The sequence below is a fragment of the Thunnus albacares genome, chromosome 16, assembly GCF_914725855.1.
Source record: "Thunnus albacares chromosome 16, fThuAlb1.1, whole genome shotgun sequence".
Taxonomy (NCBI): Eukaryota; Metazoa; Chordata; class Actinopteri; order Scombriformes; family Scombridae; genus Thunnus; species Thunnus albacares.
Window position 1 is genome coordinate 23916623 of NC_058121.1, and position 22068 is coordinate 23938690.

The following is a 22068-nucleotide window of genomic DNA, read 5'->3' on the forward strand; positions in this document are numbered from 1 at the left end:
GAAAAATATCTATAAAAGATAATTCATCCCACATGCCATAAATCAGTTAAACCGGTAATTAATGGACATGAATCCCATGTACCTGGCGCTTGACTTCTTTAAATGGTGAAATAGGTTATGCACAACAACACCAAGGCAAATTCCTCATATGTGCAAACCTACTTGGCAATAAACCTGGCTCTGATTCTAATTCAGGTTCTGCTAAAATGTTCTTTACTTATTTTTTTTGTAACATATGATATGAATGATGTGATATGGATGTTAATTGTCATGCTGCAAGCTGAAGAGGAATTTTGACTTTTGTGCAAAAAATGTGGAAAATAAAGTTGAAAGCTGCCATGAACCCCAGCCTTTATTAATATAATCACATATTATAAAACGACATACAACTTAAAACCAGGGGACACAGACATGACATCAATCACAGATCAATAATACACGTACAAAAATAAAAGGAGCTATGGGAGCATATATTGATAAATAGTAAGATAGATTTTAAAGTATATATCAACACAGATCTTTCAGAAGCGTTGTAAATAAAATCACAGTTTTCATTGCTTTCACATTTTTGGAGGTATTGTCATGAATCTAGGAGGGGCACCTGCACGGCCGGTGACGTCATCTGTCCCGCGTAGGCGGCCGCTCCTATTGGATATACACGCGGAAGTGAAAGGAACACTTTTGCTAACATCAAGGAGCCTGTTCTCACTTCTTCCATTGATGTGTTTTTGTCTGCTGGAGGGGTTTTAACAGCCATGGCTTTACCGGCTCAGCTGAGAGCCATCCAGCACCACCTGCGGACCGCGAATGAACACGAGAAGCGGGACCCTGTCGTGGCTTACTACTGTGAGTGTGTGTGCCGGCTAGCGTTAGCCGGAGCTGATGTAGCATCCCAGCTTTGTTTACCTCAGTCGACCACTGACAGTTTGTTAGCTTAGCCTCTAAACTAACTTTTATTTAAACCGGGACGTTACACATAAACTGCTGACAGACAACAACTCATTCATAAATCATTAAAACACCGTTAAGCTGCGTGTTTAAATTAGTATGGACTGTGACGTTAGCTAACTTAATCACAAGGCTAATGTTAGCTTTGACAGTTCAAACTTCATTAGCCGGCTAACTGAAAGCTGTATTTATTTCCTTCAGTCATTGTGGCAGACATATCATATCTTTGGGGACTTGTACTGTATATTCTGATGTTTGTAAGGCTTCGTCACCTCGCTATTAATTACTAATAGAAGTCAGTTGTTTCTACTCTTCGTCATCCAAATGTACAGAAGTTGTACAGCAGTGATGGAAGATGTGTTCAGATCCTTCCTGATATATTATTATATATGATATCATTAGATTATTAATAGTGAAGCATCAGTGTTAGAGCAGCATGTTACTGTTGCTGCTGGAGGTGGAGCTAGTTTCAACTACTTTATATACAGTTAGCTAGTTTAGTCCAGTGGTTCCCAACCTAGGGGTCGGGCCCCTCCAAAGGGTCAGCAGATAAATCTGAGGTGTCATGAGATGATTAATTGGAGAGGAAAGAAGAAAAAAGTTCTGATACACAAATCTGTTTTCAGTTTTTGGACTTTTTCTCTCATCTTTAATTTTTGCTGAAATATTGGATCATTTGAACATTTATTGAAATGAAAGCATGTGAGAAGTTTGGAGGGGAAAATCACTATTTGGTGGAGCTGTTAACAACTCATAGACATGTGAAATGTGACCCGGACTACACACTGCTTCTTGTAAGACGTCAAAAGCCAAAAAGGTTGGAAACTACTGGTTTCATCTTTAATAGTGTGTTGTATTTTAAAACCTTGTTATATTATCCATTGTGTCAAATCTTCAATGTAGTGGAGTAGAAAGTACAATATTTCTCTCTGAAATGTAGTGGAGTGGAAGTATAAAGTAGCATCAAATGGAGAAACTCAAGTGAAGTAAAATTACCTCAAATTTGTGATTGAGTAAATGTACTTAGTTACTTTCCACCACTAGTTTTCAGTCATTGTTGGCTACCTGCCACAGAGTTAGAGTCAGTGGAAAGACAGTCACAGCCATCATCGGACTGATATCTGATGAGAATTCCTCGTCCAGCTTGTTTCTCGTGTGTTGGTTAACAGATAGTCATGAGTCTCATGTCTCTCAGGCATGTCTGGCTCAGCTGTAAAGGCCTTTATACCCCGGTGACATGACGAAAAAGCGAAACACTGGCCTGCATATTTTTTGCATTAAAACTATTCATACCGGCAGTGATATGAATTTTTGACAGAAGCATGAATTTATGACAGCTCATTCTTCAGAAAAAAAAGATCCTCCCAGCAACGATGTGAGAGTGAGACGCAAGGATGGAGGAATATAATTCATCGAACAGGACCTCCTCGCTCACTCCACCATCATTTTCAGGACACGGCAACTACTGCACCTAAACCATCAAATATATAGAAGTCAGCTATTAATATGTAGAAATGATTAAGTAACGCGTAAACTCTAATCTTGAAACTTAAAATTTTACTTAAACTTAAAATTTATAAGTTTAGCGATGCTTCTCCTACACGTTGTCCTTGAGTCCAATATAACAGTGTGATTAATACTTGCAGTGTTTTCATGGTAGTTGTAGTTGTTTGAATGTGCTGCTAAAACTGAGAATCAGGTTCACTTGTATTATCTCATTTAAAAATTCAATATGAATGCCAATACGACACCTGAGTTCTTGTATTGATTACTAGCACTTTTTTATATTTGTTACTGACCTCAATTCTCTTACCAAAGATTTAAATCAAGAGGAATTAAATCATAGAAGAAGTTTAACATTGTTTTGGTACTTGACAGTTTTACTCTTGTAGAGCAGCACTCATTAACATTCATGAGGGGGGCAAAATATTAGGAACACCTTTCAATATACACCAGCACTGCCCAGTACGACTTCAGTAATAAACATAAAGTAGAATTATCACCTTTCTGACAATGTCAACATAAACTGCTTCATAAAATTTATGGCAGAACTGTTGTGTTGGATCGCATTAGATTACACAGGTGTTCCTAATAAAGTGCTCGGTGAGTGTATGTCTGTTTTAAATCATATTGTGACATCTTTTTTTTTAAATTTGAGAAAATGCAACGTTCAAAGTTCAGCTTTATTGTCACTATACAAAACAGTATTGCATATACAGGAGTTGTAGAGTGTTCATGCTACACAAAACAAAATCATACAAAATTATAATTGAATAAAAATAAGGAAAATGAATAATGTACAAGAAGAAACGCATATGCAAACTAACTACAGTAGAGTCCAAAAGTCTGAGACTAAATAATAATAATTTCACGTAAACCTGGAAATGATCAGAAAGTTTGAGGATTTGGAAACATTTAAAAACATGTCATGTAAGATGAGGCAGAATTAGTGAAGATTCTGCACTTTTTATTGGTCAGAAATCAAATTTAAGCAAATCTGTGGCACTGACCAAGTTAACTCCTTTGTACAAAAGGTCATTGAAGCGTTCAGATGACACTCAGGTGGATTTTGATCTACTCATCAGAGGCTCGTTAAGTAACTCAACTTGCAGCCAGTGTTCACCTGTTATAAACACGGCTGTGCCTCAAGTTTGCAGCAGATCATCGCTCACTAGTAGCATTGTGATAGTGGGAAACACGGCATCAGAACTGAGTGAAAGTGTCAGAAATCAGATTGTTATTCATAGCAAAGAGCAGCTTTCTCAGCGTAATGGCTAGACTAAGGGGGCAGTGCATGGAACTCTGCAACGCTTTGCAGAAACTGGATCAGTTGTATCCAAAGCACAATCAGGCGGACCAAAAGTGACAACATCATCAGAAGATCAATACATCAAGCTTAATTCCCTGAGAGATAGAAAAGCAACTTCATCACAGATACAGAAATTGCTAAATAAAGAACTCAAGACTCTAATCAGCAGAAGTACTGTCGAAAGAAGGCTGTCTCATAGCGGTCTCAGAGGACGAGGAGCAGTTTCTAAACCACTTCTCAGGAGGGGAAACAAGGCCAAACGCTCGGGGTTGGGTTAAGAAATACCAGCATGTCACAGTGGATGACTGCAAAAAAAAGTTTACTAATGAATCCAAGTTTGAGATTTATGGCAGTAACAGAAGGATGCATGTGAGGAGACGAACAGAAGAGAGAGTGAAACATGGTGTTGGGAATATTCAAGTTTTGGAGTGTTTTGCCTCCTCTGGAGTTGGACACCTGCACCGATTTGACTCCACCTTGACCGAGGAGAAGTACCACTCCAGTCTTCAGAGACATGCTGGACCCTCTGGTTTGCATCTTTGTGAAGAAGGACTCATAGCGCAGCAGGATAATGACTCCAAATACACCTCAAAGCTTTACAAGAATTTCTTGAAGAGCAACATCAAGTCCTCCACAGTCACCTGACTTCAACCCCGTTGAACATTTATGGGGGCACTTGAAGACTGAGAAAGCTGAGCTCTCTGTAGGCATCTCAAAAAGCTCTGGGGAGCATTGTCACATCACGTTGGGATGACGTGGGTCATCAGGTCTTGCACAAACTTAATAATCAAAAAATAATCACTCGCTGCAGCCTTAATAAGTGTCATTACTGTAACATTATTTGGTGTATCGAGTATCCTGAAGCACAGCCCAGTTCTCCATGAAGTAGGGCAGACTATCTGTGATGACTTTTGATTGATATTACAGAGTGCTCAGGCTTCACTGCAGCAGGGGTCTGCAGCTGACCTAGTTGAGCTGCTGTGGGCGAGACGCACATGAAGAGGTACGGAAACAGAAAACCTGTCAGATGAAAACGGAGAGCGCTGACAGTCGTACACTCTGCGACTGCTTCTTCTGACAGCTGAGGGAAAGCTTCTCTCACTGGAAGAGTTGAGACGTTTTCACTTTTGTCGCAGCGTTCGGCCTTTTTGATATCAAGTTATAATGAGCCAATTACACGGCGTCTTATCATGACTGTTTGGTGTCATCAGGCGTGACTGGAAACCAGTTGGTGGCTCCCAAAAATGAACTCTGTCTCATCTTTTTACCAGCAAGCAGTGTTAATTTTGGCACTTGATTTCAATCTTTTGACAAAAATGAATATTAGCTTTTAGGCAAATTTTACTCTACTACTTTTTGTTATTTTTAGTCAACGGAACTAAAGTGAAGCTGCCACGATTAGTCAATTAATCGATTAGTCTATTGCTAGAAAATTAATCTGCAAGTATTTTAATAATCTATTAATCGTTTTGAGTTGTTTTTTGAGGAAAAACACTGAAAAATTTCCAGCACCAACTTCTTAAATATGAATATTTTCTGGTTTCTTTGAGGGTAACCTGAATATCTTTGGGTTGTTCACTGCTAGTTGGGACAAAACCTTGAGTTTTAGGTAATGATGATGAGCATTTTATAGCACAAATGACTAATCCATTAATGGAGGATTGAAAATAATTTTTAGTTTCATGTCTAAACCAAAGACATTCCAGTCTAGTTTTCCTCATTGTCATTATAGTGGCATTTTTAATTTTGATGTTTGGCCATGTTTGAACAGTTTGTCAGCTGTTTTGCTGGTGCTTCTTGTCTGATTCTTGGTGGATTGTAGATTAATTTAATCCATAAATATGTCAGATAACATTACTGAATGAAGACGCCTCTTATTAACGAGTTAAACAGGTCAAACAGCTAAATCAACTTCTGAACACGAGATATTATTGGCTGCTGGAGGAGACAGCTTGACCAATCAGGAGCTACGGTGTGTGAGAGTCATCAGTTCATTCGTCCGTTCGTCCGTCTGTCACGTTATCGTTTAGTTTTTATTTAGTTTTAGTCTCGTTTCGTCTCGGAAAAAAGGGTCAACAAATATTTTTCATCATAGTTTTTGTTGACAAAATGAACACTGCCAGCAAGTTCTGTTTGTATTTGTACAGGATATGGTTGCATTATGAATCACACATACAGTAACCAGACATTATGATTTGTTTCAGCTGATGATGCTGCGTCCTAACTCGGTAGTATCTGAGGTGTTTGTTTAATTTCCAGTTGCACCTGTAAGTCCTAGTGTGGGAGTCTTTATTAAGCACGGCTGACTAATCACCTGTGAATGTAGGCAGTGGGTCATGTGACCAAAAATGAAACTAAAAGGGAGAGACAGGTGTTATGTAAGATGTTGTGCGGAGCAAAGAGGGAAAAGAGATGATTAGATTAACATTAGAAAGGAAAACATCTCTTCACCTGTTGTTAAATCACCTGTCATTTAGAGGTATTTTACTTCAAACCAGATAAAAAGCTACAAGAATTAATTGATTAATCGATTTGTTTCCAAATATTAAATTAATCACCAACTATTTTGATAATAGATTAAAGAAAACATCCAAATTCTCTGATTCCAGCTTCTTAAATGTGAATATTTTCTGGTTTCTTTAGACAGTAAACTGAATGTCTTTGGGTTGAAGACACCAGCATACGCTTGCTTTCATATACGAGGCCTCGCCATCTAACTTACTGAGACATTTAGGATCCAGCGTCTTGCTCAGGAACACTTCAGCGCAGTCGATGCTTGCTGCCTCGGGGGCTTGAACCTGGATGCTTCACTTGTGTAGTGCCTTCTGACTCACTACGCCTCAGAACTCCATGACTCTATTGCTTTAAAGTGCATTTGGACAGCTGTGTTTTCCAGGAGGGCACATCAAGCATGATGTTCTGTGCTTGTAGAGATGCTGCCGACACTTTTAAGTCCTAAGGGCTCCGCGCTCTGTCGTCATCATTGTCGTCATCATCATCATTGCAGAAATTGCGGGGATATTATCCCTCACCTATTCCTCGGTACCTCCCTGCGGCGAGAGCGACGGCCACCTACCAGTATGCTTGTTAAGCCAATTTAACCTTTAAAATTGTATGCAGAAACGATGAAAACACAGGGAAAAAAAAGACAAGATAAATACACAGACAGGAGGAAGAAATGATAAACCGGGACACAGGATGTTAGCAGAATGAAAAGAGTTCTTTATTTTAAGTTAATAATGTGTCTTTTTTATCTGAAGCGGACCTGCTGCGTGGGATTCAGCATCAGTGACGTAGAACGAGATGAAACTATAATAATCACCATAGAAACACTAGTTTATTGAATGCAGACGTGTTCTGAAAATAATGGATTATTACACAGACGGCAGCAAGAGAACTTGAAAATAACAAATCTGAACAAAAGCTCCACTTACTGTCGTGTTTATCTTTCAGCCAATTATGTTTAATATCATATAAGGGCTGCAACTAACAATTATTTTCATTCATGACTAATCTGCAGATTATTTTATTAATCAATTGATCATTTGCTTTATAAAACATCAGAAAACATCCATCACAGTATCCTAGAGCACAAGATGATGTCTTCAAATGTCCTGTTTTGTCCAACAAACAGTCCAAAATTCCAAAATATTCAATTTACTATAATAAAACTACCAAGAAAAGCAGCAAATTCTGACATTTCAGAACCTGGAGCCATCAAATGTGTTGGTGCTTTTGCTTGAAAAAAATGACTTAAAAGATTGTTTGATTATCAAAATAGTTTCAGAATAATTTAGTTTCCATTGACTAATTTGTAATCATTGGAAATGAGAACATGCTTATAATCAGAAGTAATCGCATAAAACTAAAGAGGAATCAGAAAGAGGGCTGCAAATAATGATAATTTAAATGAGATGCCTGTGATGGTGTGGTATTTTTCTATCCCTGCGATTTGCATTCTCCAACGTATCATGTAGCCTCCTATGTCTCCACTGTATTACTGCATATCACACAGTATAGGAGCAAGCACATTAGACTACCGGTTGACATTTAAAAAAAAATAAAAATGTGGTGATGACGGTAAGGAACTCAAACCTACGGTAGGCAACACATGACCGCGGTTATGTGATTGTCGTCACACCACGAATTTAAACCTTCAATTATTTTCTAGATAAATTGTTTGGTCTATAAAATGCCAGAAAATAGTCTCAATAATCTTCAAATAACAGTCTTAAACCCAAATATATTCAATTTACTATCAGATATGACAAAGAAAAGCAGCAAATCTTCACAATTAAGAAACTGGAAACAATGAATTTTGGGCATTTTTGCCAGAAAAAAATGATTTAAATAATTAACTGATTATCAGAATAGCTGCAGATTAATTTTCTGTCCCTTGACTAATCATTGCAGCTCTAATCAAGAAGTTTATGCTGATGTGTCTCTAGAAATAGAGAAAATACAGGAAATGATGTGATAAATGTCATTGTGAGAAACAATATAATGCTTCTATTATTGATACAGAGAATTCAACATGTTGCCTTCTAGCTTAGTAACATATTAAACACAAGAACACTATACAATATATATATATATATATATATATATATATATATATATATATGTTGTTATAACAGAGAGCCTGTTGGGATCAGATGATGTATATGTGTGTGTTTGGTGGTGAAATGCATAGAAATATTCTTTTCTGTGATGGATTAAGCCCTGCTGACTCTGTGTGTGTGTGTGTTAATAACATGCTTCAAGAGATCATTCATATTCCAGTTTTTCTGGAGTGAATGAAGCTGTCTGTTTCTAAGCTGCTGGATGATGTTTGTGTGTCTGTGTGCTCGCAGTATTTTGACTGCGTGTGTTTAAAAATATGCTTAAACACATTTTTACAAATCTGTTGGTGGTGAAATGAGCCATCATGACAAGCATGAGCAAGCTGTTACTTCTCTGTAGATCTGTTTTTCTCCTTTTTCTAGTTTAACCGCTAACACATCAGACCCCTTTTTAAAAGGAGCATATTACGCTTTTAGTGATTTTCTGTCATTTATATCCTCTCATGATGTTAAACATGGGCAAAGTTCCAAAAACTTGAGGTGAATTTATGACAGATACTGCCTGCAAGTGAAAAGTCAGGGCTGCAACCTGCTCTGGACGTCTAGTTTGTAGCGTTTTTTTCTGACGTCAACTCGCCCATAAACATCGGCCTATTCTGTAGCCTCGGATGCTAAAGTTGTTGCTAACGTTGTCCACTCTCATATTTCGGATCGGATTCAGCTCCAACATGTACGGATGTATTTGAGAAGTTTATATTTTGAGTAAAGAAGGAGAAAAAGGAGTAAAGTTCTGCCACTATAGTTTGTTTACGCAGCCTCGGGAGTCGGAGGAAGCTTCCTGAAGCTGACCAATCAGAACAGAGCATGCTCATTGGGAGGCGGGCCTTAAAGAGACAGGAGCTAAAACAGCCTGTTTGAGACAGAGGCTGAACTGAGGGGCTGCATATAAGACCAGAATAAGATAAATAGGGAGTTTTTAACTGTAAATCATGCAAAGATATTCCAGTAGAACCATCATCATGCAGAGTTGTCGTCTCATACACAATAAAGTTGCACGCAAAAGCTGTTTTTATCACAATACTGTGAATACGTCATAAGAGCTTAGCTTAAGAAATGATCCTTTTCTGTTTGAAAATTCATATCTAACCAAGTACGGCCAGATAATGAATCAAAAAGTGATCAAAATCAACACTATGACTCTCTAATAGAATAAATTAACTCATCAGATGTTTTGATTCTCGGTTGCATAAACCTGTCTGAGTCAGTAGAAAAGTGAATCTGTCAGAAAATAAAGGTTACAGCTCTCCCTGACTTTTGTTTGCCAGCAGTCTGTTACACAAGTGATTGCTTATGGCTGCAACTAACACTTTACTTTCTTTATCAATTAATCTGACAGTTACTTTCTCAATCATTTTGTCTATGAAATGTCAGAAAAAAAAATGAAAAGTCAAAGATGACGTCTTCAAACGCCTTCTTTTGTCTGACCAACAGTCCAAAACCCAAAGATATTCAGTTTACTGATCGAGGAGCTGAAAACGACTAATATTTGGCATTTTTGCTTGAAAGATTATGAAAATAGTTGCCGGTAAATTTTCTGTCAATCAAATAATCAACGCAGAATTGTAGAAAAGAGGACTTTGTAAAAATGTGGCTCCCATATATACAATTTACAACCAACAAAGTCAGCTAGTATGAAAGTGTCTGATTTGAGCATTGCTGTAATAGAGCTGAAACTAATTAATATTTTCATTTTCAATTATTGTCTCAACCAATCCACTAATTGTTTTGTTATAATTTCTTAGTAATCATGGTGACATTTTCAGTTTCTTATCTTGTATGACAAAGAAAAGCATTAAATCATCACATTTGAGAAACTAAAACTATTTTTTGCTTGGAAGACGACTAAAACAATAACTCTAGTATAGCTGCAGATTCATATTTTTGATCAACTAATTGTTGCAGCTCATTTAATGTCAAAAAAAAGAGGAATTATTGAAAATATGGCTTCTAATAGAGAATCTGTGGCCATAAAAGCAGCTAGTGTGAACATTGCATTGCTGCAAGTAGTTTGTTGGCGTGTATACGTGCATGAATGGACATCAGAGCTGCAATGATTAATTAATTGCCAGGTATTAGGATGATGAATCAATCGTTTTGAGTCATTCTGCTAGCTCCCTTCATCCCAGCAGAGGACCGCAGGGCAACGACAGTAACGGTCACGGCCTCGTGGCTACGTAGCGCGCGTGTGTGTGTGACGAGGCAGATAAAGGGGACGCCTGCCAGAGCGACTGACCTCCGCTCAGCGTGACAGGAACGGTGATGTAGAGCCAGGTATTCAGAGCTAACCAGCCATGATCAGCTACCGTCAGACTCTCCGTGTCCGCGCTGGAAACACACAGAGTCCGCTGGAGCTTTGACAGTCACTAGAAGCACATTCATGGCCCTTTTGTAAGAGTTTCTGTGTGGTTCCTGTGTTGTAGTGTGTGTGTGTGTGTGTCAGTGTGTGTGTGTAGCTGTAGCCCTGCTGTTTATTGTTTTGTTATTGTGGTTGTCGTCAACCCTGAATATCTTGTAAAGCTCTGAATATAGCACAGTCAGTTATCGGCGGGGCTGCATGTTGTGTTTACTGCCACAGAGAAGGAATAAATCTTCGGGTTATTTGTATAAACCGCAGTTCTCTCGTCTGAGCGGCACGCCGTCGCCTCTCTGCCGTCCTTCCTATCTGACTCGCTACCAGCAGCTCTGCGAGAGAGGCCGCGGTTATCAGCCCTGTGATATTTATACAATCTGAGGTTACATTTATCACCGTTGTGATATTTATGCTTGGCGGCAGCTGATATGAAATATATCTCTGAGTCTTGCCCGTTACGTCACAATTAGAGAATTCGGCTGAACTGGATTGACAGAAATAAGCTGATTTTGAGCAGAAAAAGTAGTTTTTTTTTTACACACAATATTTGTATTATTGGAAGAATTAACATTAACACCACATGCCAGCGTAGATCTATGCATATGTGTGCAGTGTAAATAGTTACTCCTTAAGAAAAAATGTGCAAATTCTCTGATTCCAGCTTCTCAAATGTGAATATTTTCTGGTTTCTCTCAGTCCTTTATGACAGTAAACTGAATATTTTTAGGTTGTGGTCAAAACAAGACATTTTAAGGACATTTTTCACTATTTTCTGACATTTTATAAACCAAATGATTAATCGAGAAGATAAATCCTTCCGTCGTGTTGACTGTTGACTGAGCAAACTCATCCAGGAGTTTGGGGAACTGGGAGGTAAAATGACGTTTGTTTGCTTAAAAAAATGGAAAAAAAAAAAAAAGAATGGAAAATAGGATTTAAGATCAGATGGTGACAGGTGATTTAAGCTCCTGTACAGTGTGCAGGATGGATGTTTGGCATGCAGCCACAGTGTTTGCTGTGTTGCTGAGGTGATCCAGCCAGACCACTGGAGGTCAGCAGCACCATGTGTCTGGGCCTCGGAGCCTAGCTGTGTATGTATGTGTGTGTGTGTGTGTATGTGTGTGTGTGTGTGTGAGGGCATATGTTGACATGAGGGCAGGAAGCTTGTGAATAAGGCTGTGTGTGTGTTTTGAAGCATCAGAAGACATAAAGAAGTTTTGACAGATGTTTCTGTGTGTTGCTTTGGAGAATGATTGACTGACTATAAGATATAAAAAATCAGACCCAGCTTTCTCTACTTACACTTTTAAGCGTGACTCATCCCAAAACAAATTTTAAGAGTAGAGCTAATTAGTTAAACAGATGGTGACAAATGTGTCCAAGCAGAGAAGTCCGTGTTGAACAGATTGTAAATGTCTAAGTGTGAGTGAGAGAGTGTCGAATATTATATTAAAGTAAAACTTTGATGATATTCTGTAGTTTTCTCCTTCAAAACCAACAACGAGTCGATCCGCTAACAATCACCGTGATATATCTTATCCCTCCGTGCAGCGGATGACACGTTCCTTCATCACCACGAACACACACACGCTATAATTTATTTTCACTCAATCCCACACACACACACACACACACACACACACAAACACACTGTTCTGCTGCAAGAGATACTCACAAGAACACCATATGTGGATTCATCCACCGCTGAAAATAGTCCCCAACAATTGACGTATTTCCTGTTGTTTGTTTGTTAGAAACTACAGAGGCCAGCTGTTTTTAGGAAACTACTGACTGAGCCTTTTTTAAAAATGAAACTATATATTTGTGAGCTGTTTTTTTTTTTTTTTTTTTTTTTTTTTTTTTTTTAAAGACTTTTGTCTTCAGAGGGAACCAGTGAGCTCGGAGCTGCAGGGTAGAGAAGTCAACTCTACTCAGACAGAGATGTCTTGAATGTTCCTTACAGCTTTATTTAGACATGACAGGACGTTTACAGAAAGCAGTGAGTTAAAAATGCTCTGATGAAGAGGAAGAAGACAGTCTTAATGAACGAGCGTCGTTCTCCATCACTTCTGATACATTTTCACATCAGTTTGATGTTGATCTCAACACCTTAAAATACCCCCCTCTCTCTCTCTCTCTCTCTCTCTCTCACACACAGTGTTTCCTACTTTATTAAACAGGTTTTGTGCAGAAGAGATGATGATATAATGAGATATGAAGTTTATTATAGTGTTGTTAGAATGTGTTTAACTCTATACTGCTCTGGTCTACAGCTGCAACTAATGATTATTTTTATTATCTGTTAATCTGTATTATTTTCTTGATTAATTGAGTGATTGTTCAGTGTATAAAATGTCTGAAAATGGTGAAAAAAGCCCATTAACACAAAGATATTTACTGTTTACTGACACAGAAGACTAAAGAAAACAGAAAATATAGATACTACACTTTGAAACCATAGAATTTGGACATTTTTTCTCTTTAAAAATGACTTAAAACAATTAATCAATCATCAAAATAGTTGGCGACTAGTTTTATTTTGATAGACTAATCAAAACCTGCCATCAGATTAACGTTAAAGTAGTGTTTCTGAGCGAATGAAAGAGTTAATTGCTGCTCATTTATTAAGCGAGGAGACATTTAACATTGAAAACAAGTTTACTAAAGTTTATTAAAACCTTCAGCACGCGGGTCTGATCGCCGCCGTCCTTTTTTTTTTTTTTTCCCGTCCGACTTTTGATGCATTCTCTCCATCGCTCGGCCTCAAGCCCTACATCAGCAGGTCTATCTAAATTAGCCTGCTAATGCCGGCCAATATTTTACCTCACCTCCACCCCGCAACAGGCCGATCAATAACGGGTTGAGTCAAAGCCATGATTTGTTTAGCTGTAATGAAGCGGCGTAATTCACCAAGCAGCAGCAGCAGCAGCCCCTCCCCCCCCTCCAGCTGACAGCGTTTGGCTGCGTTACAACCGCCGTTTCACACAGATTGGATCATTGACATTATAAATGTGCTGCGGAGCTCCGGGCTGAGCACAGGTACTTTACCTTTATCTCTACACAGAGCCTGTTTACTTTATTTTAATTTATTTTAAATCTCTTTGTTTACAAGTCTGAATGCTTGGCACTTTTTTTTTGGACTGTTTCCTCTTTTTTGATCTCATGTGGATGAGACGAATATGAATATTTCTTCCGAGCAATTTGGGATCACTGGGAATAAAGTTGCTCATCCTTGAAAGGCCTCGCATTAAAAAAAAAGAGACATCGACGAGGGCTGCCGCTAAAGATAATTTTCGATGAATTCGTCTGATTTTCTCGAACTTAACGATGAATCGTTTGAGTCTATAAAATGTCAGGAATCCACAGAGGAAAGAAAAAAGAAGAAAAACGCACAAATTCTCTGATTCCAGCTTCTTAAATGTGAATATTTCCTGGTTTCTTTAGTCATCTATGACAGTAAAGACATCAAGATCATCAACATCAAGACATCGATAATGAAAACAGTTCAGATTTTGAATCTAAATTGCCAGCTAGAACATGACTGACCGATCCAGCGCTCTGCTCCACAGTTTCTACAGTAAATTACAGGAAACAGCAGAACATATTCTCATGTTTTATTACAGTCATGATGGAGCAGCTGAGGGAGGAGTGAGGTTTTTTTTTTTTTTTTATCCATCGTGTCAGAGCCAGTTTGTGACCAGCTGTTTCTTGCCACATGAATTTGATTGGAATCATCAGTATTTCCCTCCGATGTTTTATATCGATCATATTAAGACTCTGTACGGGTTTATGCGGATGACTAACGGGGACGTTTTGCGGCGTAATAAAACACTTGTTACAGCTTTCACTGTAGAGAGTCTCCTCCATAATAACGTCCTTGTCATTTATGTGACAGACTACGTTGGCACAGATTCTTCATGACCGACGTCAGATATGCTCGGAGGCTGTGGCGCTCCGCCAGCGCGCTTTACACTGGCGTTAATTTTCCCCCTGCTGGAACATATTTTCATATGACAGCTGCCACTATTTCCAGTTGAAGGACCGAATCTAAACACACAGATTTTTTTAAAAGTAGAGTTTAATCTTTTGTTTGCAAAGAAACTCTGACGGGAGGACTAACACTCTCTGAAACAGTCTTAAAACAGAAGTTTCTGCATTTAGCACTTAAACAACACCACTAAATCATTTAGAGCTGCAACAATTAGTCCATTAATTGATTAGTTGATTGATAGATAACTAACTGCATACTATTTTGATAATTGATTAATTATTTTGGGTCATTTTTTAAAGAAAAAAACGCTAGAATCCTCTGGTTCCAGCGTCTGAAATGTGAATATTTTCTAGTTTCTTTAGTCCTCTATTACAGTAAACTGAATATATTTGGGTTGTGGACAAAACAAGACATTTGAAGACGTTGTCTTGGGCTTTGAGATACAGTGATCATTATTTTTCACCATTTTCTGACGTTTTAAAGACCAAACAACTAGTCGCTTAATCAAGAAAATAATCAACAGATTAATCAAAGATGGTTGGTAATGGTTAGTTGCAACCCTAAAACCATAATTGCCACAGTTTTGAGAAAATTTGTACCCAGAGCTGCAACAATTAGTCGATAAATCAAGCAGTCAATCAACAGAAAAATTTGAAACTATTCTGATCATCAGAATTTTTTTTTTTTTTTTTTTTGCAAATATGCCAAGTTTCAGCCTCTCCATGTGGTGATTCAATGCTTTTCTTTGTTATGACAGTAAACTCTGTATTCTTGGACTGAAAATAAGACATTTGAGGATGTGACCTGTTCCTACGGGAAATTATAACGGCCATTTTTCACTATTTTCTGAGATGTTATGGAGGAAATGATTAATCGGTTTAGTTGCAGCCCTTTTTGTATCATTACTTTAAACAGCTGGTGAGAAGTTTGGCAGCCTCTGGTGGTCGACGCCTCCCTGATGGTGTTAATGGAGAAGAATATAAACATCTAAAGTGCCTAAAAGCTTTGCACGGCACTGTATATCATTTTTTTTCTGTTTTGACTTGTCTGTGCAATAATTGATTGATCTGACATGCTCAGATGGGTATTATGCAACCCAACGAATCCACTGTCATAACTAATCACCTGTAACATCAGCCAGTTGTAGCTGATGTTCCTGAAAAACCTCCCTTTAATCAGGAACTAAGCAACTTCAGGTTTATGTTTCGGTTTAAAAGCTTGGATCGAGACATGTTTTTCATGGCACTTTTCCCCCTGTTTTCGGTGTTTTTTCAGTTGTTTCTGCCCTTTGGTTGAAAAATGTCCATATGAGACAGGAAAGCGAGTTTACGGGATGTGTCATCAACAAAATGCTGCGTGTGGTTCAGGCATTTACATCCTTCCTCATCAGCACCAGAGCGCAAAGCCACCTTACTTTTCCTCTTTGTGTGCATTGGCAGCAGCAGCAGCAGCAGCAGCAGCGCTCCTCCATCTGAAGCTTATCGTTTTCGAGTGATGAATGATGTGAAATGGAATACGAGGCAGCAAAAACACTGCCAGTAAAAAGCATCTTTTTAGCGTAATTATGCATGACAAGCAGAAGAGAGGTGCAGCAGAATGGAAAGCACCTCTGAAGACCCTGTTATCTGAGAGAATAACAGGCTGAAAGGTTATTAGGGACATTTTCACAGGTCACAAAACACTCGTGAGCTGTTTCCTTTATAGTAAGGGACATAAATCACAGAGGATCAGGAGAAACATTGCACGCTTGCCACAAGCATTATTCCAAAAAACAAAAACAACAACAACAATCCCATCACCTTTAAAAAGTGAAATTACTGGGCTTTATGATATAATATGATTTATTTTTGGATTACAGACACAAAATCCAAGGGATAACATTTCCAACATGGTCCCAAAAATCCTGAAATCCACAAACGCATCACCCCAATTTAAATACACAATAATAATAATGTGATCTTTATTGTGTGATTTGGAGCCTGTAGGTTCATTTAAACCCTGAAATCCTTCACAGCAGAACGTTACTCTAGCCCTCCATGCTTGTTGCTGCCACGTCCATGATTTGAATTTGTCAGCCAGTTGAGATATTGATACTATGAAGATTATATGAACGTTCCTCTTAAAGATTTATGCGTGTAATATCACGAACGGTAAAATATTGCACATCCCTACCCTGCAGGGCTCAGGGCGAATGTTTTACGAGGAAGGGAACGAGTTCCACATGTTTTGTAAGACCTCGAGGACACACGATAGATTTCGGTGAGAAATGAAGAATAATGTCTAATCGATTAGTTGATCGACAGGAAGTTAATCGGCAACTATTGTGATATTTGAACAATTGTTTTAGTCTTTTTTTTTTTAAAAGCAAAATGCCAAACAGATGTGAGGATTGGATGCTTTTATGTGTCATATATATAATAGTAAACAGAATATCTTTAGATTTCAGAGCGTCGATAGGACAAAACAAGACATTTGAAGACGAAAATGGGCATTTTTCATTACTAATCAAGCAAATAACCAGCAAATAATCATTATTTGCAGCCCTAGAATAAACACAAAGCTGTTTTTTTACAATGAGAACAAACACAAGGTACCTTTAATGATCAGCAGAGGGCTCAAGCGTCTGAGGAACAGGTCTATAAATCTGAGAGGGCGGGGGGGAAGGGTGGGGGGGCTCTTGGCTCGGTTGTAGTTGCTCAGTTTCTGAGGCCTTACATCCTCTCTGCTGTCAAAGACTTCTGTGTTGCATTTCATTGTCTGAACAACCAAAGTGGATGTTGGGCGTTACAGCACAGAGCGTTTCTTTGTCACTTCCAGGACTCCCTGGCAGTAGAGATATTGTATCCCAGTGGGACGTATCTGGTTAAATAAAGGGTAAATAAAACACTTTGTGACGGACAAACTTGCTTCATAGCTGCTTCGGTAGCTGAAGACTCGCTGCACCGACCGGTTAACAACATGAGTACATGTGTGTGTCGTACTGGTGTTATTTAGGAAATGTCGAGCGGTACAGGCCCCCACCGATCCGCACTGTGAAATGGGACATTGTTCTGGTGATGCCCTGCAAGACAGTGACGCTCTGCTGTGACTCAATCGCCAAACATGAGGTCGAAACAGACGGTTCGCCATGCGCAGTGTGCAGTAACAGCAAAATTAGGATGCCTGTCTGGTTAACAGACTCCCCCACATGACAAACCTGAGTGTAAGAGAAGCTGAATATATTCTTGCTGCAGCAGATGGTTGAAGGACACTTCATCAGGATAACTTTGGAAGTTCTGGTTACACTTTTAACCTCTGAAAAGTCAACAGAATCTGACATTTTCTTACATTTGGTAGATTCTAGGGGAAACTGGTAAGCAAGAGATCCCAGCAGATTGTTGCATAAGAGCCAATAAAAATTTGGTGACAAACTGTCATCGCTTTCTGGCAATGCTCAGGTTCAATATGGCAATTAATATTAATTTGACCATGATTCATAATTCAGACAAGGGCTGCAGTCAATGATTATATTCAAAACCGATGTATCTGTTTATTTCTCTGTTCAATAAAAGTTTATGCACCTAAAAGCTCGGAGCGTCCTTCCTGCTGGTTGAGGTTTGCATGAGCGCTGTCTTCCTTTTTAAAAACAAGCTTCAGACATTTTTAATTTAGATTTTAATTAGTGTTGTGTATGTATATATGGGTATATATGTATGCATGCTGTTTGTCTTTATTTTCAACTGTTCTATCACTCTGTAAAGCACTTTAAATAGCTTTAAATAGCTTTTGTATGATATTTTGCTTTACAAATAAACTTGAAACTTGAAAATAAACTTTATAAAATGTCAGAAAATCGTAATAAAAGTCCAAAGTGACATCTTCAAAGGTCTTTTTGTCCGAACAACTGTGCAAAACCCAAAGATATTCAAATTACAGAGATATAAAACAGAGAAAGAGCAGAGCAGAGAATCCTCACTTTTTTTTTTTCTTAAAATATGACTCAAAACAATTAATCGATTATAAAATCAGTTGCAAACAAATTTTCTTTCCATCGGCTTATCGATTAACCCGTTAATAATTGCAGCTTTGGATCAATCGCTGTCATCTGCTGAGCTGTGATCCCGACACATCTCATCTTTTGATCAGTATACTTCCTGTCTTCCAATATGTATTATAATATATGTATTACTGGGATATGGAAGTGCATCACATTCACCAATGAAAAAAAAAATAGAGGCCTTATCTCATAATTACAAGAAAATTCTCACAATTATGAGATCTTTTCTTTGTAATCCGATGTTTTTTTCTTCTGCTGAACGCAGTGCACTTCCGTACTGGAAGACACATGTTTTTGTAAAATCGTGTCATCTTGTCTGATGTATGCAGGATGGGCCAGATGTTGACACACCACAGAAACAAAAAACGAACTAGACGACACATTAACAATCACTTCTCTCCATACATCACGTTAAGCAACTCGTCTGGCGTCGGCAGAAGAGCAGGTCCTCTATAAAAAAAAAAAAAAAAAAAAAAAAAGCTGTGAGAGATGTGTTGACCCGCTGTCCTGTGTAGACCGCAGGTTCAGCGGAGAGTCCGGCCGTTGATGCTTTTGGCTCGTCTCACGTAGCGCCGCTCCGGTCCGTGTAACAAATAGTGTTGAGGTAATCTAATCTGTCTCCATGTCAGCTGATAATCCTCCCAGCATCCTCACTGACTGTTTGTCTCACTTCAGACCGCTACACTGCAGCGCTAACTTTTGCTTTTTTGGCACACACACACACACACACACACAAACAGTCACATACACACACACACACTTGTTTGTCTGTTGTGTTTATTTGACTGGCACTAGATTTTCCTCAGCTGAGTATATTTATCTTGTGATTCTCCTGTGCTTACTCAAAATCTGTGTGTGTGTTTATGTGTGTGTGTGTGTGTGTGTGTGTTTATGTGTGTGTGTGTGTGTGTGTGTGTGTGTGTGTGTGTGAGGCTCAGGACTGTGAAAGCCTGTTGGTTCCACCTGGCTGACTTAGTAGCTTTTATTCAACCGTAAGGAACATTTGATCATTTATGCTGATGGAAAGAGAAGGTGTGTGTGTATGTGTGTGTGTGTGTGTGTGTGTGTGTGTGTGTGTGTGTATGTATGCTGCATGTATGATATTGATAGTAAAATATTTTACTGTAGAGCTGCAGTGATTAATCGATTAATTGCCAGCTATTTTCATAATTGATTAATTGTTTTGGGTTATTTTTTAAGAAGAAAATATTCACATTCTCTGATTCATATATCTTTGGGTTGTGGACTGTTGGTCGGGTCAAAACAAGACAGTTCAGGTTGCATCTTGATCAACATTTTTCACCATTTCCTGACATTTTATAGACTGAATAACTAATTGATTAATCGCAAAAAATAATCAACAGATTAATTAATAATAAAATAATCCTTTGTTGTAGCCCTATTCTACTGTGCAGCTCTTTTCTATCTGTAATAGATCTTTCTCACGCGGTTGCACAGCTTAATGCGAGACTAGACAAAACACTTCTCAGGACCTTCATTGACATATAATTTGATCTCTAACCCCAGAAGGCTTCAAATGAACCGCTTCATTAAAAAAAAAGTGTTGTCTACCTGGTCTGAATGGTCACTTGCCCGTTGTCATGGGGACGGACAAGACATAATGAATCATTTCTTAAAGAGCCTTGCTACTCGATCCAAGGGAGGGGTCTAATTACTGGTGAGAGATGGAAACACCCGTCGTGTCTTACTTTAAAAAAGACTCCTCCACAGATTTAGCACTGCACTCCTATAACGTTGTTGGACTCTCAATGGATAGAAAAAAAAACAAATCGATGCAGCAGATCCAGAGATGTCGTCCTCTTTTATTCCACACATTCTTCTTCCTTGTCAGAACACGGTGCAGGCTGCAGAGGTCTGGTAACCTCACTTCTTCTTCTTCTTCTTCTTCTTCTTCTCCACACTCCCAGATTTTTTTTTTTTTACCTTTCAAACTTCCTCAAAAGTCCTCAGCCCCAACCAGTGCTGACTCAAGTGACATCATCAGCTCCCTTAGGAGACACAGAAGGTGTTATACTACTTTTGTCCCATATAACACCTGGAAACACACTCTGATGTAGAAAATTGGTGGATTTCCCCTTTAACTCAGAGAGAAACAGAAAAAAAGTCAAATTTTGGAAGCTGCAAACAGAAAATAAACAATGTAAATTGGTTATCAATAGATAAGACAAGACCAATTTACTTATTTTCTTAGCAACAAGCTTTATACTACTATGTTCCCCAGAGCAAATTCAGGAAAAAAGGCTGTTTTCAACACCTGGAATCACATGCTGATGTGGGAAATTGATGGAGTTATCCTCTAAGTAATGTTCGCCTGGCTCCGTCTCATCCACTCTGTGACCAAACATCAACCAGAGTTGCCACACCACAGCAAGTTATTGTTACCTTGTTTATCTACAGCAGCGAGAGAGAACTCGTCTCTCCTGTCTCAACTTTTCAGCGTTTGATACTAAAACATCAACCAAACCTACTGTGATTGTTTCAATTCAAAAAAGACTGCACGTGATTGGACAAAAATGGCTTCATTTCTGTGTCAAGATTGGCATTTCAGCACATCGTCAAGCATTTAACTCATTGACAATATACTATATATATATTTATTTCGCCCAGCTCTATCAAACAGCCCTTTGAAGAGCTGAGGACCAGACTTTTAAAAAAAATGTCCTCATTGTGTGTCTAAAACTCAAATGTGAGCTTGTAAAGTGCATTACACACTTTATATAACCAGCAACATGAACAGTAGAACATGCACTACAAATGTGTCTACTATAATTACTCCATAACAGATTTTTTTTAACCTATTGAACTTTTTGCAATACTTTAATTATACTTAATAAATACGAGAATGTCCATAATAACTGTAATAACACTTTCAGGTAAACCAGGTGTATGTACTATGTCATGACTGGGTTTAGGCTGCAGTAAGTTGGTAGTATTTGTAAAATGTTTGCTAATAAAACCAGACAGTCAGTCAGTTGTCCCTGCAGGTCCTCTGCTGGTGCTCAGGTCATCCGCCTGCAAGATTTAAGGTGTTATCATGCGAAGAGAAGAATCTAACCACAGAACTAATTGACAGATGAGGGATTGTGGGAGTTGGAGTTCTGACAGAGAATCTTCTCTGAGCGATCAGACCTGTCCTGACTCAGGTGGACATCTTTTTGACCTTCCTCCCGGCCCGCTGTGCTTTCGAGTTCACATCAGCTGCAGAGGAAAAGAAAACATCAGCGGCTCGTCAGGAAGCCGCCGTTGTGAAAAATTCATCCCGACTTTTCTCTAACGAGTCTTCCACATGAC

At 38.6% G+C, this 22068-nt stretch overlaps 1 protein-coding gene across 3 annotated transcripts in view; it reads left to right on the forward strand.

The window, feature by feature from the left end:
- Positions 1-637: 637 nt before the first annotated feature.
- vta1 (vesicle (multivesicular body) trafficking 1) overlaps positions 638-22068 on the forward strand; it is a 76931-nt gene continuing 55500 nt past the window's right edge. For 2 of the 3 annotated variants that reach the window (XM_044377101.1, XM_044377102.1), the window contains exon 1: positions 638-846. In XM_044377101.1, coding sequence (XP_044233036.1) covers positions 756-846 — 91 coding nt within the window. In that variant the 5' untranslated portion in view covers positions 638-755. The remainder of the gene's footprint in view (positions 847-22068) is intronic. The other variant, XM_044377100.1, reaches the window with a different exon arrangement.